This window comes from Bacillus rossius, chromosome 1, assembly GCF_032445375.1.
Source record: "Bacillus rossius redtenbacheri isolate Brsri chromosome 1, Brsri_v3, whole genome shotgun sequence".
Taxonomy (NCBI): Eukaryota; Metazoa; Arthropoda; class Insecta; order Phasmatodea; family Bacillidae; genus Bacillus; species Bacillus rossius.
Window position 1 is genome coordinate 101,272,707 of NC_086330.1, and position 26,143 is coordinate 101,298,849.

General features: G+C 38.6%; 1 protein-coding gene across 1 annotated transcript in view; it reads left to right on the forward strand.

The window, feature by feature from the left end:
- The window catches only part of LOC134540820 (protein nervous wreck), a 303,303-nt gene that overhangs the window by 163,819 nt on the left and 113,341 nt on the right, over positions 1-26,143 (forward strand). Inside the window, exons 7-8 of the mRNA XM_063383775.1 lie at positions 11,020-11,083; positions 17,475-17,603. Coding sequence (XP_063239845.1) covers positions 11,020-11,083; positions 17,475-17,603 — 193 coding nt within the window. The remainder of the gene's footprint in view (positions 1-11,019; positions 11,084-17,474; positions 17,604-26,143) is intronic.

Consider the following 26,143-nt stretch of genomic DNA (forward strand, 5'->3'; position numbering starts at 1 on the left):
TCTACCACCACCAGTACAAGGTATATATCATCAACTGGTATGACATCATGTCCGCCATCTTGTCTTCATCCGCTGGAGAGCACCATCTTGTTTTCGTCTGCTAGAGTGTGTCGATACCATGTAGTATAATTATCTGGTTACCAAACCTTTGACCTTGACCTTGAACTTTGACTGTGACCTTGAACTTTGACCTTGACCTTGAAATTTGACCTTGACCTTGAAATTTGACCTTGACCTTGAAATATGACCTTGACCTTGAAATTTGACATTGGCCTTGAAATTTGACCTTGACCTTGAAATTTGACCTTGACCTTGAAATTTGACCTTGACCTTGAAATTGGACTTTGTCCTTGAAATTTGACTTTGTCCTTGTCGACCATCATGGATCCGACATTTTATGTTCAGTACATGCTACCAGGAGCGACCACCTGCTGGAGTACACCATCTTGCGCGTGTAGTCATATTATAGAGTACATTTCCATCTGGTTAATTTTATTCTAACCCGCTACAGTGCAGTAATCATTTATTACCGAGGTGCCCCCGCCATCTTGAAATTCGGCCGCCATCTTGAAATCATGTAATAATGTAGCTAGAAAAGCGGGAAAAAATCCAAAATTCATAAAAAAAATCACTCATTAACTTACATATCGATTCGATCCGCTCCAGTCCTTGGTTCGATCCGCGATCGATGCAATAATGTTTAATTTTATGTAAAAAAAATAATAATTTCCATAAACCATGTTCAAAATTCATTAAATAAATTTGTAATCCATATAATGATTGATTGGATCGACTTAGGTCCTTGGTTCGATCCCTGGCCGATACAAAACAACTTTAATTTAAAAAAAATACTAAAAAAGTGCTAGGTGTGAGAAAATAAAAACACCACAAGTTCTTTTAAAAAAATTTTATTACATAAATTCAATACACTACTACAAGTACAAAAAAAACACTGACAAATTAACAAAGCCTTTTGGATTCCTCGAATCAAACAGTCTTCTTATTGTACGGACTAAGCCTTTTACATGACTTTAAATGTCTATCCGATCCGGTCATCACCGCAGCCAGAGACGGACTGAAGTTCAAATCACTTATATAGTCTCATTAGCCGGTACAACACATGAGTCAAATCAATAACCATGTTCATTATACGTCTCGGAGCATTTTTTATAATGACGATGTAAGCTATCGATACGTGAAATTAGTTTATTGCACTTATTGCACTGAAATTGTATTCTTTGAACATTATTAGAACAACCGCTTCTTTCATGTCTGCGAGCATTTGAGGTGATAGTAAATGATGCACCACAGTATTTGCACTGATGCGAAGTACGCTCTTCATTAATTGAAGTATACAATGTTGATGAAACTTCAGCTGATGGTGGAACAGCACATATCGAAGTCTCCTCCAGTGTTGTCAGAGGCGTTGCCAACGGGATCTGCTCCAACATCGTCGGCGCTGACGTCATGGTTCCCGTAGTCGATGATACATCCTCCATCGAGTACGACGTTAAAGTCGGTAAAGATGCCATCGAAGTCTCAAGAACAGGCAATTACACGACTTATGCACCAGAAGAAACAAACTAGGTGATCCCTACACCACCGTCGCCAGTAACAAACTGAGCGTCCTGCTGTCTAGGACTCGCTTATATACATGCACCGTATGGAATAATACGCTAGTCAAATCAAGAACCATCTACAATAATACTAGAGTCAAAACAACGTTAAAAATAGAAGCACCGACTACGAAAAGGCAGCACATTTGGAAGCACCGACTACGAAAAGGCAGCACATTCGGAAGCACCGACAACGAAAAGGCAGCACATTCGGAAGCACCGACTACGAAAAGGCAGCACATTTGGAAGCACCGACAACGAAAAGGCAGCACATTTGGAAGCACCGACAACGAAAAGGCAGCACATTTGGAAGCACCGACAACGAAAATGGCAGCACATTTGGAAGCACCGACAACGAAAAGGCAGCAAATTCTGGAAGCACCGACAACGAAAAGGCAGCACATTCGGAAGCACCGACAACGAAAAGGCAGCACATTCGGAAGCACCGACAACGAAAAGGCAGCACATTTGGAAGCACCGACAACGAAAAGGCAGCACATTTGGAAGCACCGACAACGAAAAGGCAGCACATTCGGAAGCACCGACAACGAAAAGGCAGCACATTTGGAAGCACCGACAACGAAAAGGCAGCACATTTGGAAGCACCGACAACGAAAAGGCAGCACATTCGGAAGCACCGACAACGAAAAGGCAGCACATTTGGAAGCACCGACAACGAAAAGGCAGCACATTCGGAAGCACCGACAACGAAAAGGCAGCACATTTGGAAGCACCGCCAACGAAAAGGCAATGCATTTTGGATGCACCATCATAAAGACAGCGCATTTTGGAAGCACCATCGAATAAGGAAGCACATTTTGGAAGCACCATCGAATAAGGAATCACACTTGGAAGCTCCATCGAATAAGGAAGCACACTTGGAAGCTCCATCAACAAAAAAAAAAAGGCAAAAAGGAAGCACAAGTTACGAGATCTAAGTCTTAGTTAGAAATCAGAATACACGAAATAAAAACCTTAAATTTTTATAATTTAAATTATTTATTTCTTTACATTATACAAATGCAAGTAAAACAAGCCATTATTGTATGTAGCCAGCTTTCCTCAGTTCCTTGAGTATGAAGGATATTTCTTTGATGCACAAATAGTTTCCTGCACAAAGCGAACCATGTAGAAGTCTTAGCCGGTCAACCAATATGTTTGGATCTTTCCATGATGTGTAATCATTCTCTTCTACCACCATCTTCCTTGCACCTTTATAATAAATATTATGATCTCTGGTGTCTTCCGTTTTACCACCAACCTCAGGGTAACTTTCATGTTTGAGACGGTGATCATCACAAGCTTGATCAGATTTATTTAATATATCACGACGTTTCCACCGTTTCGGTCTCAGGACACCTCCACATTCTTCGATCTTGGCAGCTTTAGGTGTTTCATCATAGTCTATGTCTTTGTCAACAGCCTCAGAGTCACTGTAACAATCACTGTAGAAGGAATCGTCTTCACCCAATTTACCGTAATAATTCGATGTTGATGATGTCGAAGTGTCTTCATCGTCTTCATGCTTCCTTTTTAGGAGTCCATCATTTTTACAAAGTAGGAAAGATCTACTTGAATTCGGCTGGAATATATTCTCACTTTTCACGTTAAGGATTCTTCCATTGTCTTCATTCTTCCGTAAATCATCAACCTCCTTCAATTTAAGTTCTTTGTCGAGATCGGAAGAGCCAAGAAGATTATTGTGATAATGCAGATCACTCTTCCTTAGGCTAGTAGATTCATCGTTGTCCTCTTGCTTGTACGCAGGCTTGGCGCTACAAGTTCTGCCATGTCTTTTTAGGCTCTCTCTCCGCGTAAACGACTTGCTACATCGAACACAACTTATCATATTGCGCAGAGGATTTTTAACACAGTCATTCTTCTCGTGTTGTCTTTTATTCTTTCTCAAGATAAACTCTTTACTGCAAAACTTACACCTATGTTCTTTCGATACAGCGTCAGATCCCAAATCGGAATTCATATTAGTTACTGAGACTAATGCCAGATACCAATTGAGTGTTTTAAATTAAATCCAATACTTAAATAGAAATTTTTTCATATTTCATCAGCGAGAATTAATATATCTCATGCAAAAGTACTTTATGCATGTAGTTCTGCTTTTCAACAACAGATGTCGCCACATGTTGCTTGCAGGTAAATAATATTTAGTTCTTTTATGCGGGATGCGGGATGCTCACTAACGATCGCAAAAGAAGGATGGCTTCGCTAGACTCAAAGGAAAAGGAAGTTCGTCTTGCATGTTGGTGCTCCACAGATGTCTCATGGTGTAATATTAATTTGACTGAGTAATGATATTTTTTTTTTAATTCCACCTGATAAAAATATTGCAAGTTTTGATTTAGTAGCAGAAATTATCGAATTAAATGTAACTCCAAATAAAATGACATGTCTCATTAGACAAAAAAAATCCATGCAGAGATAGATCTCTCACAAATAATCAGAAGCACTCGGTGAAAACCATCAGATGTATAGTCAGGAATAATCAGAAAAACTTGGAGAAAGCCATCAATATAATAACAAGAATAATCAGGAGCACACGGAGAAAACTACCATAATATTGTCAAGAATAATCAGGAGCACACGGATAAATCCACCATAATACTGTCAAGAATAAACGGGAGCACACGGAGAAAACCACCATAATATTGACAAGAATAATCAGGAGCACACGGAGAAAACCGCCACAAGTTTTCTTTGATATCATAAAATTTCAAAAAAAATAAATAATAAAAATAAATAAATAAAAAATTTAAAAAAATGAAATAAAAAAATACATAAAATTCTGGCTTGTACTAGAACTATATCTTTGCTCAACAATGAGAAGTTCACAAGCTAGCAGAATCTATTTATGTATTTTTTTATTTCATTTTTTTAAATTTTTTATTTATTTATTTTTATTATTTATTTTTTCTGAAATTTTATGATATCAAAGAAAACTTGTGGCGGTTTTCTCCGTGTGCTCCTGATTATTCTTGTCAATATTATGGTGGTTTTCTCCGTGTGCTCCCGTTTATTCTTGACAGTATTATGGTGGATTTATCCGTGTGCTCCTGATTATTCTTGACAATATTATGGTAGTTTTCTCCGTGTGCTCCTGATTATTCTTGTTATTATATTGATGGCTTTCTCCAAGTTTTTCTGATTATTCCTGACTATACATCTGATGGTTTTCACCGAGTGCTCCTGATTATTTGTGAGAGATCTATCTCTGCATGGATTTTTTTTTGTCTAATGAGACATGTCATTTTATTTGGAGTTACATTTAATTCGATAATTTCTGCTACTAAATCAAAACTTGCAATATTTTTATCAGGTGGAATTAAAAAAAATATCATTACTCAGTCAAATTAATATTACACCATGAGACATCTGTGGAGCACCAACATGCAAGACGAACTTCCTTTTCCTTTGAGTCTAGCGAAGCCATCCTTCTTTTGCGATCGTTAGTGAGCATCCCGCATCCCGCATAAAAGAACTAAATATTATTTACCTGCAAGCAACATGTGGCGACATCTGTTGTTGAAAAGCAGAACTACATGCATAAAGTACTTTTGCATGAGATATATTAATTCTCGCTGATGAAATATGAAAAAATTTCTATTTAAGTATTGGATTTAATTTAAAACACTCAATTGGTATCTGGCATTAGTCTCAGTAACTAATATGAATTCCGATTTGGGATCTGACGCTGTATCGAAAGAACATAGGTGTAAGTTTTGCAGTAAAGAGTTTATCTTGAGAAAGAATAAAAGACAACACGAGAAGAATGACTGTGTTAAAAATCCTCTGCGCAATATGATAAGTTGTGTTCGATGTAGCAAGTCGTTTACGCGGAGAGAGAGCCTAAAAAGACATGGCAGAACTTGTAGCGCCAAGCCTGCGTACAAGCAAGAGGACAACGATGAATCTACTAGCCTAAGGAAGAGTGATCTGCATTATCACAATAATCTTCTTGGCTCTTCCGATCTCGACAAAGAACTTAAATTGAAGGAGGTTGATGATTTACGGAAGAATGAAGACAATGGAAGAATCCTTAACGTGAAAAGTGAGAATATATTCCAGCCGAATTCAAGTAGATCTTTCCTACTTTGTAAAAATGATGGACTCCTAAAAAGGAAGCATGAAGACGATGAAGACACTTCGACATCATCAACATCGAATTATTACGGTAAATTGGGTGAAGACGATTCCTTCTACAGTGATTGTTACAGTGACTCTGAGGCTGTTGACAAAGACATAGACTATGATGAAACACCTAAAGCTGCCAAGATCGAAGAATGTGGAGGTGTCCTGAGACCGAAACGGTGGAAACGTCGTGATATATTAAATAAATCTGATCAAGCTTGTGATGATCACCGTCTCAAACATGAAAGTTACCCTGAGGTTGGTGGTAAAACGGAAGACACCAGAGATCATAATATTTATTATAAAGGTGCAAGGAAGATGGTGGTAGAAGAGAATGATTACACATCATGGAAAGATCCAAACATATTGGTTGACCGGCTAAGACTTCTACATGGTTCGCTTTGTGCAGGAAACTATTTGTGCATCAAAGAAATATCCTTCATACTCAAGGAACTGAGGAAAGCTGGCTACATACAATAATGGCTTGTTTTACTTGCATTTGTATAATGTAAAGAAATAAATAATTTAAATTATAAAAATTTAAGGTTTTTATTTCGTGTATTCTGATTTCTAACTAAGACTTAGATCTCGTAACTTGTGCTTCCTTTTTGCCTTTTTTTTTTTGTTGATGGAGCTTCCAAGTGTGCTTCCTTATTCGATGGAGCTTCCAAGTGTGATTCCTTATTCGATGGTGCTTCCAAAATGTGCTTCCTTATTCGATGGTGCTTCCAAAATGCGCTGTCTTTATGATGGTGCATCCAAAATGCATTGCCTTTTCGTTGGCGGTGCTTCCAAATGTGCTGCCTTTTCGTTGTCGGTGCTTCCGAATGTGCTGCCTTTTCGTTGTCGGTGCTTCCAAATGTGCTGCCTTTTCGTTGTCGGTGCTTCCGAATGTGCTGCCTTTTCGTTGTCGGTGCTTCCAAATGTGCTGCCTTTTCGTTGTCGGTGCTTCCAAATGTGCTGCCTTTTCGTTGTCGGTGCTTCCGAATGTGCTGCCTTTTCGTTGTCGGTGCTTCCAAATGTGCTGCCTTTTCGTTGTCGGTGCTTCCAAATGTGCTGCCTTTTCGTTGTCGGTGCTTCCGAATGTGCTGCCTTTTCGTTGTCGGTGCTTCCGAATGTGCTGCCTTTTCGTTGTCGGTGCTTCCAGAATTTGCTGCCTTTTCGTTGTCGGTGCTTCCAAATGTGCTGCCATTTTCGTTGTCGGTGCTTCCAAATGTGCTGCCTTTTCGTTGTCGGTGCTTCCAAATGTGCTGCCTTTTCGTTGTCGGTGCTTCCAAATGTGCTGCCTTTTCGTAGTCGGTGCTTCCGAATGTGCTGCCTTTTCGTTGTCGGTGCTTCCGAATGTGCTGCCTTTTCGTTGTCGGTGCTTCCAGAATGTGCTGCCTTTTCGTTGTCGGTGCTTCCAAATGTGCTGCCATTTTCGTTGTCGGTGCTTCCAAATGTGCTGCCTTTTCGTTGTCGGTGCTTCCAAATGTGCTGCCTTTTCGTTGTCGGTGCTTCCAAATGTGCTGCCTTTTCGTAGTCGGTGCTTCCAAATGTGCTGCCTTTTCGTTGTCGGTGCTGCCAAATGTGCTGCCTTTTCGTTGTCGGTGCTTCCAAATGTGCTGCCTTTTCGTAGTCGGTGCTTCCAAATGTGCTGCCTTTTCGTAGTCGGTGCTTCTATTTTTAACGTTGTTTTGACTCTAGTATTATTGTAGATGGTTCTTGATTTGACTAGCGTATTATTCCATACGGCGCATGTATATAAGCGAGTCCTAGACAGCAGGACGCTCAGTTTGTTACTGGCGACGGTGGTGTAGGGATCACCTAGTTTGTTTCTTCTGGTGCATAAGTCGTGTAATTGCCTGTTCTTGAGACTTCGATGGCATCTTTACCGACTTTAACGTCGTACTCGATGGAGGATGTATCATCGACTACGGGAACCATGACGTCAGCGCCGACGATGTTGGAGCAGATCCCGTTGGCAACGCCTCTGACAACACTGGAGGAGACTTCGATATGTGCTGTTCCTCCATCAGCTGAAGTTTCATCAACATTGTATACTTCAATTAATGAAGAGCGTACTTCGCATCAGTGCAAATACTGTGGTGCATCATTTACTATCACCTCAAATGCTCGCAGACATGAAAGAAGCGGTTGTTCTAATAATGTTCAAAGAATACAATTTCAGTGCAATAAGTGCAATAAACTAATTTCACGTATCGATAGCTTACATCGTCATTATAAAAAATGCTCCGAGACGTATAATGAACATGGTTATTGATTTGACTCATGTGTTGTACCGGCTAATGAGACTATATAAGTGATTTGAACTTCAGTCCGTCTCTGGCTGCGGTGATGACCGGATCGGATAGACATTTAAAGTCATGTAAAAGGCTTAGTCCGTACAATAAGAAGACTGTTTGATTCGAGGAATCCAAAAGGCTTTGTTAATTTGTCAGTGTTTTTTTTGTACTTGTAGTAGTGTATTGAATTTATGTAATAAAATTTTTTTAAAAGAACTTGTGGTGTTTTTATTTTCTCACACCTAGCACTTTTTTAGTATTTTTTTTGAAATTAAAGTTGTTTTGTATCGGCCAGGGATCGAACCAAGGACCTAAGTCGATCCAATCAATCATTATATGGATTACAAATCTATTTAATGAATTTTGAACATGGTTTATGGAAATTATTATTTTTTTTACATAAAATTAAACATTATTGCATCGATCGCGGATCGAACCAAGGACTGGAGCGGATCGAATCGATATGTAAGTTAATGAGTGATTTGTTTTATGAATTTTGGATTTTTTCCCGCTTTTCTAGCTACATTATTACATGATTTCAAGATGGCGGCCGAATTTCAAGATGGCGGGGGCACCTCGGTAATAAATGATTACTGCACTGTAGCGGGTTAGAATAAAATTAACCAGATGGAAATGTACTCTATAATATGAGTACACGCGCAAGATGGTGTACTCCAGCAGGTGGTCGCTCCTGGTAGCATGTACTGAACATAAAATGTCGGATCCATGATGGTCGACAAGGACAAAGTCAAATTTCAAGGACAAAGTCCAATTTCAAGGTCAAGGTCAAATTTCAAGGTCAAGGTCAAATTTCAAGGTCAAGGTCAAATTTCAAGGTCAATGTCAAATTTCAAGGTCAAGGTTAAATTTCAAGGTCAAGGTCAAATTTCAAGGTCAAGGTCAAAGTTCAAGGTCACAGTCAAAGTTCAAGGTCAAGGTCAAAGGTTTGGTAACCAGATAATTATACTACATGGTATCGACACACTCTAGCAGACGAAAACAAGATGGTGCTCTCCAGCGGATGAAGACAAGATGGCGGACATGATGTCATACCAGTTGATGATATATACCTTGTACTGGTGGTGGTAGATCAGTCTAGGTAGCTTTCATGGAGGAAGGATCGACAATTTACTCTCGCCGGGAATCGAACCGAGGACGTACAACGATATAATCAAACGGAATTCAAATACGTTAATTTTTTGATAAATTTTGGAATTTTTTTCATTAAAATCGGATAGTAAATAAAGATTTTCAAGATGGCGTCCAAATTTCAAGATGGCGGACATGACATCATACTAGGTGACGATATATATGCTTTGAAAAAGTGGTGGGAGTCAGTCTGCCTGCAACCACCATTGAGGAAGGATCGGTCGCCATTGTTATTTTTTTTGCACTCGTCGGGTTCGAACCGAGGACTCCAAACTCCGTGTACTAAAAGTATATTTTTTATAAGTATTTTATTAAAATTTTATTAAATGGATTTTTTAATAAATTTTAAAAAAAATTTCATTAAAATCGGATAATAAATAAAAAAGTTAAAGATGGCGGCCGTAACGGAAGTTGCAACGGTGACGTCATAATTCAAAATGGCGGATAACACAATGCCGGAATTTTCGAGAACACAATGACGTCATCCAAAATGGCGGATCCAAGATGGCGGATCCAAAATGGCTGCCATGATCTACTTGTCCCGTTACGTTATGTCCCGTTACGCTGTGTCCCGTTATGCTGTGTCCCGTTACGCTCGTCCAAGATGGCCGCCGTGACGTCACAATACAATATGGCGGAGCCGGCTCTCGGCTCCACACCCAGAACCCAGTCCTCGGACCGGCTATCCTATACTACTGTTGCTACCTCTGTGTCGCTCAAGGTGGGTGTGTTTTAGAGCCGTTGCTTTAGGCTGTCATGTTGTTAAAACGTATGCAACAATTTCAATGTTGTGAAACAAAGCCGCAGCTGTGATTTATTTCAGAGTGAAATTAAAATCTGTGCCACGATTAAAAAGGTTATTTCTCTACTCGAACGCCCGCACATCCACAACATAACACTCTACAACGGGTTGCCTACGCTGACTCTTTCTGGGGCTACAGGGGCTTAACTACGCGTTTCCGGCAACATGTTTATTGGCAAAAATGGTTGCAAATAATAAGACCTTTCTACCCTCAAGCGTTGTAACATGAATTTTGATACATCCTGTATAAAATTTAGCTTTTATACTATAACGAAAGTATAATTATAATTTATTAAAGTTTAGGGGTGTCTGGCAGGGGGTAGCAACTGTCGTAAGTGCCCGGCAATGGATGACGAGAGTTCTAAAGTTATCCCTAAGAAAATATAAAAATATTGAGCTTTATACTTTATACTTCGAATTTAAGGTACTATTTTATACACCTTTAATACCTGTTACCTGCCCAAGTACCCACAACCCAAACTCTATAGTTCCTGGTCGTTCTTAACTGTATAGGGAACATGCTCAGAAAAACTTTCAGTTTTTATAAAATAACGAAGGTCTGGCCGTCGTGGGCTCTTGCTTTAATAGCATCGCTTGTTCGAGACAGAACCGCCATATTGTTTTCAGTACCTACTCGCTACCAGGAGCGCTGGTTTCACGTAGTTCACACGGCGTTTGCTAGAGAGTGCTGCTACCATCTTGTCATCAATACTTGTTACTTAAGTTTTCAATGGATTTTTTTTAGTTCTTGACATGTAATTTTCTTTATAATATCAGAGTAAGAATAGTAGATTAAAACATTTTTTTTTAATAAACTGAACTCCTACTGATCCGTCCCCCACTTTTTTTTTCTTTTTGGAAAACAATGCGGTGTTTTTTATGTATCTAGCAATATGCTTTACTCATCCAGGAAATGTTTCGTTTCGACATTCTTTAGGGTGTTAAACATTTGTCACGAGTTTCAACGTATTAAATTCTTATTGATGGCAACTGAGCTTAAGTCTACATATTTATGTTTCAGATTAAAGAAAAAGAAGGGTTCATTCTTCCAGTCAATAACGTCTTTGCAGAAAAACAGCGCTAAGGTAAGTAACTTTTTCTTAAAGAAACATTTTCAAATAACTCATGCTAATATTCTGGGCCAACGAAATATGAATTTCGTATTGTAATGATTTCAACCAGCAGTACTTTTAAATATTTATAGTTATTGAAATTTCTGGGCATGACAAAAGGAGTGGCAGTGTCTTTAAAATCCACCCTTGAAGTTTTATTGAAGTTTAAACGTTTATGTAATTTTTATAGAAAAATATTAATAACATGTTATTGCAGTCCATGCTGCACTTTTAGGAAAATTCTGTGATATGTATGGCCTGCTTTTTCTGCTTCTAGTCATAAATCAACCAGAAAGTACAAACAACAGTACAACACACATCGTTATTTTACGGACAAATATTTATCTCCCTACTCCGTATTTGTTGTGTTTGCACCCAGTTGTTTCTATGTACATTTTTTTCAATTTTATTCAACGTTAATGTGTCTGTTAGGATAACCCTGGCTATACCTCGGTCGCATTGCAAGAAGTCATAATCCAGATTCCATCGGAATTCATTTTGATACATAGTCATTATTATTTATTTTACGTTGTGTATTCAGTGTTTCTTTGACAAGAGAGAGAGACAGAAAAATCGAATGAGGACGCGCGTTACAATAAGATAAAATACTGGTTGAGTTGACTATATCTGTCCTTGTTCAGTGCCGAAAAATATATTGTTCAGATAACCCTAATTTATTTTGAACTATCTTAAACTTGCCGACCTAAATATCACAGACTAAATTTGCCAACTAAAAATAAAATAAGAGGATTAAATTATGATTTCAAACTGATGACACCTGTTGGTGCTCCCTCCGGTCACTTAGGCCATTACTGCCCAATGCCGTGGTGTCGACGTGTGCAGTGCAGCGCGCCGATTTATGGATATGAATACGGTAACAATTTACAGTAATACTTTTAAATACCATGGAAGGCTTGTTTTGTCTGCTAAAAATTGTCCACTGTGCAATCACGCCAAATATATATTCAAAGGTAGAACTCAATCCGCCGGGAGGGACGCACGCGCCGGGACACGTGGAGCCTTCGCCAGCAACTCGACGCGCGTCAGACGAGCTTCTCTCATGCAGGGGGGTGACAGTAGATAGGACGAACTGAATCCTTAAAAATTTGATCATACCATGTTTCACCAACATCGAAAAAAAAATTACAAATTTTGATCTCTTTAGTTTATTACATATCCAGTTGTTATAATTACATACGGCCATCTTTGTATTGTCTCGTGGTAATAATGGTATTTGAAAATGATAGATTATATTTTTAAAATGTCACTTAAAACTAGATGCTGCGAGGCATATTGCCGAAAACGAAAATTAGAGGACGTTGGCCTGTCGTTCTCCATATTACCTGCTAGCTACTTCTGTAGTTTTTGAAGTTGAAAATTAAAATAATATAATAGTGGAAAATAAATATGATAAACAGAATTAAAATTCATTATTAAACGATCATCAGTTTCAATCTGGCTAAACAATTTGGACTTTACTAGTGTAGAAAAATATTTTATAAATACATACACTTGTAACGATATTTGTAAAATGAACTGGTGGTCGTGTGGTTAAAGGCGTAAAATGGATCGAAGAAATTCAGGCCTGGTGTTCGTGGGTTCAAATCCACCTTGAACGGTGGTGTTTTTTTTTCTATTGCGAAAATTTTTTTCTTTCACAGAAATAGTTTAACGTCCCATTATAAGGACTAACATAAAGCAATTTCACAATATCTGTATCCTTTATCGAAAAAAATATAAAATAATATGGTGACTACAAAGGTGCCAACTATCACGCGCTAAACCTTTCTCAGGTTGTATTTTGCTGTAATTTTTTCGTTGTCAAGTTGCAAAGAAATGGTATGATCGCAAGGGTTTTGTTTACAAATTTAAGCAAACGATCATTACTATGGGAGTGGCGCCTCTCCCTTTACTTACTCTATGCTCTCATGCACCGGACAGGTCAGCTACTGGGCAGCACCATGTACGAGAGTGGTTTGTAGAATAAACCCCGCGAGTGTACTTCATAGTTTATTTCCGTACTCTCTGAACATTCCTGTAGTGACTAATTACTGTGTGTGTGACGCCTGAGACGGCCAGTAAGGGCACAATAAGTCGACTCTCCCGACGTACCGCTGCCTTCAGCCACGTGGCCAACACCCCCCCCCCCCTCCCCCCTCCTGAGATAGTCTCGTGTTTCAGTGCATGAAATCACTGATTGGCGCCGGGCACAACCGCGATCATTCAATGCCGATCCGCGAGGCAGTGGGTTAGAAGTCAAAACATAACATTTTACTAAAATTTAGTGATTTATTTAATAAGGAGCAGAATTTTATTTCACAGTAGCATTGCAAATATTGCAAGGTTTGACAACTACGTTTCAGTGATGTACATAGCTGATTATTTGACAAATTTATGGTTTACAAAGATAATTTTTTATGCTTTTTTTTAGGGATCTGGTTTTAAAAACTTCTTTAAATTGTTTTTAATTCAATTTTTTGGACACACGCCATTGCTGTTTTGCACTGTTTGTCATGGAAAAAATTCAATTATGCAAAAAATATATAAAAATGAAAACATAAACCCACAGAGAATAAGCCTAAATCAGCTTATGTCAAATAGTTGGACTCAACGATGAAACTAAACATGTATGATGGCCAACACAACAACAAAAGTACAGACGAACACATTCAAACTTTAAATATCATACAGCCCAAGAATTCCGCGGAAGGAATTTAGTCATGAAAAATTAACAGCACTCGAACACAGTGGTCTAATAACGTCGAGACAGTATTGTTAAAGATTGTTAGCTTACTGTGTTTGTCTGTGCTGTTATATTTTCATGATAAAATTCCTTCCGCGGAATTCTTGTGCTGTCTGATATTAAAAGTTTTACTGTTTTTTGTCTGTGCTGTCGTTGTTGTGTTGATCATGATACGTGTTTACGTTGTGAGTTTATGTTACTAAATTTTTATTGTTTGCATTCTTGATTTTTTCCATGACAAACAGTGAAAAACTGCAAGGGCGTGTGTCATAAAAATTGTATTAAATCAAAATTCCCCATTGCGTGAATCATTTAAAGAATTTTAAATGTTCGACTCACTGCTTTTATTAACAATACACTGCACAGAAATGAAAAACCATGTTTGAGGGTAATTTAAAATATGCCAGTTTAGGAATTATGTCTTTAGCAGAATTTCAAACATTCCGTTATGTCCGTTCACCAGTCACGTTACCTGCAGCTAATAAGATGGCCCCAGTAATTCCATCCACCATAAGCTTCCAAGCTTTGACTTTCGACGGACGGTTGGACAGATGAAATAACCTCCAAAGTGCTTGAATTACGGTACCTCAGTCATCTCGCATTATTAGAACTTTTGAAGTCTATCCGTTTAGCTGTCATATACACTTTTTAACTTGCGTTGTAATATACTTGAAACTTCAATGTTTTAAACAAAAAAAAACTCTTTACTCTGATAAGACAGTGGCAATATTCATGCGGAAAACTTAAGATTCACAACAGTCCATTCCCAAGGTGCATTTGTGCAAGTTCGTTTTTTTTTCCTGTCTTCAATTGAATATTTCTCTCTCTCTCTCTCTCTCTCTCTCTCTCTGTTCACCTGAAATCAACACTTCGATTATCTGAATTTAAACTCGGTTATACCGTATGTTCTGTATTTGGTTACAAGTTTTATGCAAATTGGTTAAAATATCATAATTATGACGGAAAGCCAATTTTCTAAAAATAAATATTAGAATTCCAAAATTTTGGTAGTTTAACATTTTAACGAGTGGCAAGGTCATGTGTAAATATTTTTAAAAAAAATATTGATATTGTGAGAAAGGTTGGTTAGGTTACCTAACCATTAAAAATAGTTTTAATACTGTGGACGGTTAGTTAGGTTAGGTTAGCTACATTGAAAATATTTTAAAAGAGTGGATGGTTGGTTAGGCATAGATTTATGATGTACTTTAATAGTGCGACCGAGACTGTTTTCTACGAAAGATTGCTCTGATTGTAATCCCTGCCCTACTGTTTCCTAATGCTAGCTGCAACTTAATCCTGTGGTTCTGCAGAGATCCTTAGGAATACAGCGTAGCCGAGGCTGTTTTCAGAAAGACAGTCTTAAATGTCAGTACGTTACGGCTGTTTTCCACCCGAGCGAGCGACCAACTTCGGTGAACTTCGGAACTGTTCGGGCCACGGAGCAGACTGGTAGTAGGGCGTAGTGAAGAATTTTTTTTCTGGAGGATTCCAACGAGTGTAACACATAATTAAGTTCACAGATACTAGTTATACGTAGTCAGAAAATAATCAGGACATTATCATTGAAGCTAAATGCCCTCAAATAAGGAGAACGTATGTAGAAAAAGGTTTTGTGAAAATTTCCTGCCAAAATAATTTTACCCACGAGAAAAATTTCAAGTTCCGTAAGTTTTGATTAACAAAAAAATGAGCTTCGAGGATATAAAAATCATATAATTGCAGCATTTTAAATGCTTTAAATGAATATTTTAATAAATTATTGTGCTCTTTCTATTATCTATGCAGTTTTTTTCCGTTGATTAACTTAATCAATCATTTAAGTTTATTTGATAGTTCATTAATGGTTTCATCAGTACAATAAGTGTTTCTTAATGCGTTTTAAAACCTTCAAGACGAGTTTGTGTTTTAATTATAGTATGTTAACACCATTTTAAAGTAACCATCTGTATGTAGTTTTTGAATTTAAAAAACTTTATATTTAACATTTCATTCATAGTAAATAAAAATAAGGCTGTAGAAAATTCCTGAAAACTCACGTGTCTGTGATTTTGGGAGAACCAACTGTCCATTCATTTATAAATGATATTCTAAACATAAAATAATTTTCTCATAAAAGCTACATAAAACTGTTAACTAAAAACTGTATACCACACGATTACATGGTCATAGTTAATGCTACCGTTGAAGCAAAAATCTGACTTCGAGGTTATAAAAACCATAAAACTTGTATAACCATTTATAGAAAATATTAACCAATATTAAATTTGAAATCATGAACAAAAGAACGAAATTATACAGGCAAAACTTTATGTTACTATCTATCCCCTAAGAGTTTCTCATATTAGGTACATTTAAAATTTTTAATTTTTTTTTGCACCAAGCACCATCTCATCCTTTTTTTTTTTTTTTTTTTAAATATTTGAGAGAGAATTTCCCCTGGGAAGCCTAAGATTCACTAATCCCCGTGAGTTCTGAACATATCCAAAGTTCAAAACAGTCATAATTTGTAAAAATAAAATAATAAAACATTTTTAAGATAATAGTACATTTAACTGTTTTAGATTATTTTTAATTTTCTATAACTAGCCTAACCAACATTTATTACCTATTTCTAGTGGGGGAAAATGAAGAACGAATTTTTGTGAGAATTTCAGTACTTGTAACAACGATTTGACGGTTTATCTATGAAGTAATCTACCTAACATAACAACCTTTCATTTGTGTTACGATCATTTAGATACGCGAAAAATTACCCTTCTGTAATAACTAAACAAATAATTTTTGTCAGAAATTAATTTATTTATTTAATCAACCTTACCAAAAATGCCTATTTTTTTTTTTTACACCAAAAAAATAATCATATGAAGATGGAAAAATGTGGATTTTTCGGTTCTATAACCGGGGGATAGTGTCTCCTGTATTTTCCTACTACATTATGAATGTATGCCTAATTTCATCCCGGATTTCTGTGCTCAGGGTTCACCCTGGACCCAACTTGACGTCGTTATAATCTATAATTAATATAGAGGAGTTGGTAATGGCTTCGATCGCTGTCATGGCTGGCCAATCCCCGCACAAAGCACACGTTTCGTGGCTAATCCCAGCATGAATAGGTGTATAGGCTTCGGTCTGAGACGCACCTAGGTCCCTCACTAACTCAGACCTCTCTTACAAAACTACTCTTAGTTTAAGTTAGGTTAGGGGGAAAAAAACATTTTTGAGATAAACATGTTACTTTTTTTTATAGCGATTTTAGAATATTTTTAATATCCTTGGCTTACACGAGCGGAAAATGGCGGTCTCGGGGGGGGGGGGGGATATACAAAAACTAACTTTTGTGTGAATGTAATACTTTAAGACCGATTTCATGTGGTGTTTATGTAACTGACCTAACAAAACCGTCTTTCATTTTTAGTCACGTTCACCAAGAATTGTGGGAACCTACCCTACCTGGTAAAACAATAATGGACGAATATTTGCGAGAATTTTATTCATGTAATAAACCTAACCTCACCTATATTTTTTCTTGCAACAACAAAAACAAAACATTCTAGTATGCATGGAGGTGTGGCTCGGGGCCGGTGAAGAGTGGGCTGATGGTACCGCGGGGGCCCGCAGGTCACGTCCAAGAGGGAGGCCCTGGAGGAGAAGTCGACGGGCGCCAGGAACGACTACCTGCTGAGCCTCGCCTCCGCCAACGCGCACCAGACCCGCTACTTCGTCGTGGACCTGCAGAACACCATGCGGGTGAGTGCCGCGCGCAACCAACAACAACAACAACAACTGCACTGTGCTTCGGAGGTACAGGACACCAGGTCACAAGATTGTAACTTTATTTCCATTTGTTTCCACTACAATTTATTTTCAGGTATCTTCGCTAGAAGCCAAAAATGTTTTATGAAACTTAAATACATTTCTTTATTAAAAAAATAATAAGTTTAAGATATTATCTTTGAAAGATTTGTGCAATAGAAGTGCATGACTTGGTGTAAGTTTTTGGACATACGTCATTGCTTAGCACATGTATGTCTGTAGAAGAAAACTACAAAAAAACACAAATGACAAAAAACACAAATTAAGCAAAACATTACTGTTGTCAGGTTTTTTGTCATTTGTGTTTTTTTGTAGTTTTCTTCTACAGACATACATGTGCTAACGTATGTCCAAAAACTTACACCAAGTTTAAGATAATATTTAATTTTTTTAAATAGTGCGCTCTGACTTTTTATATAATAATCGAACTTTGGACCACGGTCATATAGATAGGTCTGACAACTTACCTTCATTCTCCATCGACTTAATGAAGCTCGCGGTGGCCTGCGAACTAACATCAGTTGACAACCAGTGAACAGGTGACATTTGCCAGAGTATACGGAGGACTTTGGAGTCTATCGTAGAGTTAATCGAAAACGTGGATTTTTTCCGTCTCTACCAATGAACAGGTGATATTTTCTCGAGTGTTCAGTGGATTGTGGCTTCTGTTATAGAGCTCACTAAAATCGCGAATTATTCTTCCAGTCCCTATCTGTGATACCCTGACTATTATGCGGATTCATTGGGTAGCTAAGTAAACGGGAGGGTTACATAGGTACAGGTTGAACTCAAAACAAGTCTCAAAATCCTTCCGCGTTAAATACATGTCACTACACATTCTGTGACGCAACTACGCGCGCTACCCGCATACATTGCAGGTATGTTTTAGCCCTTGACGTGTGCCGTGTCATCATATCAGATGCACTTTGTACAATGTATGATGAGACTTTCTTTGAAAAGTGCCGCAATGAACCAATCAAACACCGATACATGTTGCACCAGACTAGCTAATTGTGTATCAATAATTATTTTGTTCATCTTGTTGTAATATTCAGCTATCGACATCTGAATGTTTTGTGCAGCGCCTGTCAAAAGAAGGTCTCACCTTATTGAAAACAGACTGTAATGATACAAGTTTGGTTAGACTTGAGCCTTGCGCAGTTCCCACGCATAAAATTACCATTATTAACATTTTTTTCTTTAAAAAAAATTGTATTTGTAGAACTTTATTTTATTGTTACTCTAGGTTTTTTTCTCTCTCTATGATTAGTATAGGGGCTCTTTTTTTCGTGTTCACCGCCAGTTTATTTTCGTGCCAACGGGGAAAGCGTTTTATCTGCTGCGCCCTGTATTCAGGAAACGCACCAACATTTGCCTGAAATGGGGTGGGAAACCAAAGGAGCGAAGAATAAACTAACCCTCCCCCCCCCCCCCAACTTCCCTCTCCCTCCCCTTCCACGGGCAATATAATTGTTGTGCTACAAGCGCTACCGAACACGTTCGGTTAAACCGAACTCTCCCGTTAAAATTAACGAGCTGTCCAGCGTTTAACCAAGGTTAGAGACCTCCGCAGCCATGTTGCGTCGTCGCTAGAGCTTCGATTATTTCGCAGTTTGATCGGGTGGCAAAGTAGACTGAAAGCACATATAAACTGCTTCACGTTGATGATTGGACTGCACTGCTCTTACCACGCCCTCGACGATCCTGGGTTAGTTGTAAACAAGGAGGAAGTAATTACCTAATCTCACGTATCCCAACAAAGTATGTGAATTTTTTATCGACCGACAAGAACTCTAAAATGCTTGTTTATGTATAGTCAAGTTGAGTCTACCCTGGAGTGAAATGAATACGTAAAACAGTCGTGGCAGTGTCTATAGCCCTCTGATCACCCCTCCATCACTCATTGCCGTAAACACCACTGCGTTGTGCTGGAGTCTAAATTATAGTCAACTAAGGACATGAATTTTTCATGGAATAATTAGATCGCTCGTTAGACTGCAATAAGGTATGCCCCGTAGTAGTATACAATAGGGGCGCCTGCGCCAGGCGCTGGCGCGTGGTGTGTGGTGTCGGTGTCCGCCATCTTGGATTGTGACGTCACGGCGGCCATCTTGGATGCGCGTAACGGGACATATTGTAACGGGACAAGTATATCACGGCGGCCATCCTGGATGACCGTGACCTTGACCTTTGACCTTGACCTTTTAACTGGTCCTTGACCCCGGCAGACATATTGGATCCACCATATTAGATCAGACATCTTGGATACCTTCGACTTTGATTCTGTTGTTTGTTCCTAGATAGCGCCAGCGTCCCTCTTGATTTTTTTCTGTTCCACAGGAGGCCGCCATCTTGGATACCATCGACTTTGTTTCTGTTGTTTGTTCCTAGGTAGCGCCAGCATCGCTCTTGATTTTTTTCTGTTCCACTGGAGGCCGCCATCTTGGATTCCGGCGACGTTGTTTCTGTTGTTTGTTCCTAGATAGCGCCAGCGTCGCTCTGTCTCACCACATAAGGTCGATGTTCCATTACCTACCAGAGCTATTATGGTCCTTATCGACATATTAAATTTTTTTTTAATGCAAAATACATTGGAAGCGCTGTGATTCGAACCAGCGCAGCTCTGATCTCTAGGTTGGAAAACATACGCCTTTAACCACTCGGCTATCGAGACATTTACCACACTGAGAATTAAATAAGGTATATAAAAAATATCATGCTTATCAGGACTTGAATTTTTTTTAATTTTAAGTAATAATAGCACTTCCTGTTCGAGACAGAACCACCATCTTGTGTCAAGTCGTAACTGTTGCAATTTCAGTTACGCCCGCCATCTTGAAAATCCGTAATTTTTATGTTAGAAAATCGGGAAATTTTTTAAAAAACATTAAAAATTAAATAATCGAATTAAATAAAAATCTTAAAAACCACTGGTGCAGTTATCGTTACGGTTGTCATCTTGGATTATATAAATGTTGCATATTTCGTTACACCCACCATCTTGGTTGAGTACTACGCCATCGTTACACTTTACGTTACGACCACCATATTTGCACCTATTAATGTTGCAATTACCGTTATTGTCGCCATCTTGAAATTTAGACGCCATCTTGGAAATCCGTAATTTTTATGTTAAAAAATCGGGAAAAATTCCAAAATTCATCAAAAAATTAACTTAATAGAATTCTGATTGACTATATAAATTCCCGTCCTTGGTTAGAAACCGGTGAGGGCAAAAAATAAAAAAAAAACATCCGATCCTTCCTCCACAGAAGCCACCTACAGACTGACCTACCACCACCTATAACAAGGTATTTATTTACCATCAGCTGGTATGACGTCATGTTCGCCATCTTATCTTCATCCGCTGGAGACCGCTATCTTGTTTTCGTCTGCTAGAGTGTGCTGGCGTCATGTTAATATAATTTTTGGTTCTACATACCTTTAACCTTGTATATTAACATTAAACTTTGTCAAGGACCTTGAAGTTTGACCTTGACCTTGAAGTTTGACCTTGACCTTGAAGTTTGACCTTGACCTTTAAGTTTGACCCTGACCTTGAAATTTGACCTTGACCTTGATCTTTGACTTTGTCCTTGTCAACCATCATGGATCCGACATTTTATGCTCAGTACATGCTACCAGGAGCTACCACCTGCTGGAGTACACCATCTTGTGTGTGTACTCGTATTATAGAGTACATTTCCATCGGGATAATTTTATTCTATCAATAATCTGAATAACCTATAAGCCGTTCATGTACAAAGCCACACACACAGATCAATTGTATTCAGTCCATGAGACCGAGTCATGGCATTATAAGACGTATAGGCTAGTCATTTCAGGACCGCTAGACCTTCGTCGTTAGCAAATTATATTCAATTAATCCATCGTGACATTTTTTATACATACTAAAGGACCAAGTGACCTTGAAAAATATTTTAGTAACACCAAGAGGTTTTAAACGACTAAATATTCAATAACTACATTTTGTACCACGCGCAATCAACAAAAAGGAAGCACCGACAACGAAAACGCAGCATACATAAACAGATTCTGCTAGCTTGTAAACTTATCATTGTTGAGTAAAGATAGAGTTCTAGTACAAGCCAGAATTTTATGTATTTTTTGTTTTTATATTAAATTTTTTTATTAATTTATTTTTATTTTTAAATAATTTTTTTTCTGTAATTTTATGATATAAAAGAAAACATGTGTCTGTTTTCTCCGTGTGCTTCTGATTATTCTTGTCAATATATATGGTGGTTTTCTCCGTGTGCTCCTGATTATTCTTATCAATATTTTGATGGTTAATCCGTGTGCTTGCGATCATTCCTGCGGTTTCGGTCAAAGGTCAAAGTCACACCCATCCAAGATGGCCGCCGTGACGTCGCAATCCAAGATGGTGGACCGTGAGAAATCTGAGAAGCACTAGCAGGAAGGACGAACTTCCTTCTGCTTGGAGACTAACGATGTCATCCTTCTTATGCTATCGATAGTGAGCATCCCGCATCCCGCATAAAATAAATAAATATTATTTTACCTGCAAGCAAAACGTGACGTCATCTGATGTTGAAAAGCGGAACTGCTTGCAGCAAGTACCTTTGCATGAGATAAATTAACTCTCACCACTGAATAGTGCTATTGTAGTCAATTAGAGACATAAAGTTTCGTAGCCATGCGGCCAATTAGTCATGCAGTCTCGTAACCATGCGTTCTGGAAGCTTCGTAGTCCTATAGCCTCGCGATGACGTAACCTTGAAGACTTGCAATCGCATAGTCTCGTAACCTCATGGCTCGTAGTCTCGTAGTTATGATGTATTGGAACCTCGTAGACTTGAAGCTACGTAAGCAAGTAGCCTTGTAATCTTATAACATAATGCTGATGGTGCAGATGTATCAAAAGAGAAAATTCCATCGAAGACAGATGTGTCAATTGGAGCCTTGTAGACGAGTAGCTTCATAGTCAAGAACTCATGCATACTTGTATTCCTGTATCCACACAGTCACGTAAACTCGTTTTCTAGAGGCTTCGTAGCTCTGTAGCCTCGCAGTCTCGTAAACATGAAGATTCGTAGTCACGTAATCTCGTAACCTCATGGCTCGAAGTCGCGTAGTAATGAAGTCTTAGGACCTCGTAGAATTGAAGCTACGTATCCAAGTATCCTCGTAGACTTGAAGCTACGTAAGCAAGCGGCCTTGTAATCTTATAACATAATGCTGGTGGTGCAGTTGGAGCAAAAGAGAAAATTCCGACGAAGACAGATGCTGTAATTGTAGCCTTGTAGACGAGTAGCTTCGTAGTCAAGTACTCATGCAGACTGGTAGTCCTGTATCCTCGCAGTCACGTAAACTCGTTTTCTAGAGGCTTCGTAGCTCTGTAGCCTCGCAGTCTCGTAAACTTGAAGATTCGTAGTCACGTAGTCTCGTTACCTCATGGCTCGTAGTCGCATAGCCAGGATGTCTTGGGACCTCGTAGAATTGTAGCCTCGGAGTACGTAACCATGCGTTCTAGAAGCTTCGTAGTCCTATAGCCTTGCGATCACGTAATCTAGAAGACTCGCAATCGTATAGACTCGTAACCTCATGGCTCGTAGTCTCGTAGTCATGATGCATTGGAGCCTCGTAGACTTGAAGCTACGTAAGCAAGAGGCCTTGTTATCTTATAACATAATGCTGATGGAGCAGTTGGAGCAAAAGAGAAAATTCCGTCGAAGACAGATGCGGTAACTGGAGTCATGTAGACGAGTACCTTCGTAGTCAAGTACTCTTGCAGACTTGTAGTCCTGTATCCTCGCAGTCACGTAAACCTGTGTACTAGAAACTTCGTAGCTCTGTAGCCTCGCAAGCCATGTATAACTCGTAACCAGCTAGATCATTTTAGACTCGTAGCCATGTGGTCTCATAGTCTCTTAGACTCGAAGAATTCTAGCCTAATATATTTGGAGCCAAAAGACTTGAGGAAACCAAATGACTGTAGGTGTCAACGACTGTTGGAACCAATGAATATTGGAGCCAATGAATATTGGAGCCATTGAATATTGGAGCCAATGAATATTGAAGCCAATGAATATTGGAGCCAATGAATATTGCAGTCAATGATTATTGGAGCCAATGAATATTGTAGCCTATGACTATTGGTGCCAATGACTATCGGAGCCAAAATACTATTGGAGTCAAAAGACTGATGGATCCTTTTGGAGCAATTAGAGCCAATTGATATTGAAGCTCATGAATATTGTAGTCAATGAATATTGGAGCCAGTGAATATTGGAGCCAATGACTATAGGAGCCAAAATATTGTTGGAGCATTTGGAGCATTTGGAGCCAATTGATATTGGAGCCCATGTATATTGGAGCCCATGTATATTGGAGCCGATGACTTTTGGAGCCAATGAATATTGGAGCCAATGAATATTGGAGCCAATGAATATTGGAGCCAATGAATATTGGAGCCAATGACTATAGGAACCAAAAGACTGTTGGAGCATTTAGAGCAATTGGTGCCAATTGATATTGGAGCCCATGTATATTGGAGCCGTTGAATATTGGAGCCAATGAATATTGGAGCCAATGAATATTGGAGCCAATGAATATTGGAGCCAATGAATATTGGAGCGAGCGAATTAATGGAGCCAATGAATATTGGAACCAATGAATATTGGAGTCAATGAGAAATGTGCTGCCTTTTCGATGATGGTTCTGCCTTTTCAATGTCGGTGCTTCCAAATGAGCCGCCTTTTCGATGGCGGTGCTTCCAAATGTGCTGCCTTTTCGTTGGCGGTGCTGCCTTTTCGTTGTCGGTGCTTCCAAATGTGCTGCCTTTTAGTTGGCGGTGCTTCCAAATGTGCTGCCTTTTCGTTGGCGGTGCTGCCTTTTCGTTGTCGGTGCTTCCAAATGTTCTGCCTTTTCGTTGGCGGTGCTGCCTTTTCGTTGTCGGTGCTTCCAAATGTGCTGCCTTTTCGTTGTTGGTGCTATCAAATGAGCTGCCTTTTCGTTGGTGGTGCTGTCTTTTCGTTGTCGATGCTTCCAAATGTGCTGTCTTTTCGTTGGTGGTGCTGCCTTTTCGTTGTCGCTGCTTCCAAATGTGCTGCCTTTTCGTTGGCGGTGCTGCGTTTTCGTTGTCGGTGCTTCCTTTTTGTTGATTGCGCGTGGTACAAAATGTAGTTATTGAATATTTAGTCGTTTAAAACCTCTTGGTGTTACTAAAATATTTTTCAAGGTCACTTGGTCCTTTAGTATGTATAAAAAATGTCACGATGGATTAATTGAATATAATTTGCTAACGACGAAGGTCTAGCGGTCCTGAAATGACTAGCCTATACGTCTTATAATGCCATGACTCGGTCTCATGGACTGAATACAATTGATCTGTGTGTGTGGCTTTGTACATGAACGGCTTATAGGTTATTCAGATTATTGATAGAATAAAATTATCCCGATGGAAATGTACTCTATAATACGAGTACACACACAAGATGGTGTACTCCAGCAGGTGGTAGCTCCTGGTAGCATGTACTGAACATAAAATGTCGGATCCATGATGGTTGACAAGGACAAAGTCAAAGATCAAGGTCAAGGTCAAATTTCAAGGTCAAGGTCAAACTTCAAGGTCAAGGTCAAACTTCAAGGTCCTTGACAAAGTTTAATGTTAATATACAAGGTTAAAGGTATGTAGAACCAAAAATTATATTAACATGACGCCAGCACACTCTAGCAGACGAAAACAAGATAGCGGTCTCCAGCGGATGAAGATAAGATGGCGAACATGACGTCATACCAGCTGATGGTAAATAAATACCTTGTTATAGGTGGTGGTAGGTCAGTCTGTAGGTGGCTTCTGTGGAGGAAGGATCGGATGTTTTTTTTTATTTTTTGCCCTCACCGGTTTCTAACCAAGGACGGGAATTTATATAGTCAATCAGAATTCTATTAAGTTAATTTTTTGATGAATTTTGGAATTTTTCCCGATTTTTTAACATAAAAATTACGGATTTCCAATATGGCGTCTTAATTTCAAGATAGCGACAATAACGGTAATTGCAACATTAATAGGTGCAAATATGGTGGTCGTAACGTAAAGTGTAACGATGGCGTAGTACTCAACCAAGATGGTGGGTGTAACGAAATATGCAACATTTATATAATCCAAGATGGCAACCGTAACGATAACTGAACCAGTGGTTTTTAAGATTTTTATTTAATTCGATTATTTAATTTTTAATGTTTTTTAAAAAATTTCCCGATTTTCTAACATAAAAATTACAGATTTTCAAGATGGCGGGCGTAACTGAAATTGCAACAGTTACGACTTGACACAAGATGGTGGTTCTGTCTCGAACAGGAAGTGCTATTATTACTTAAAATTAAAAAAATTCAAGTCCTGATAAGCATGATATTTTTTATATACCTTATTTAATTCTCAGTGTGGTAAATGTCTCGATAGCCGAGTGGTTAAAGGCGTATGTTTTCCA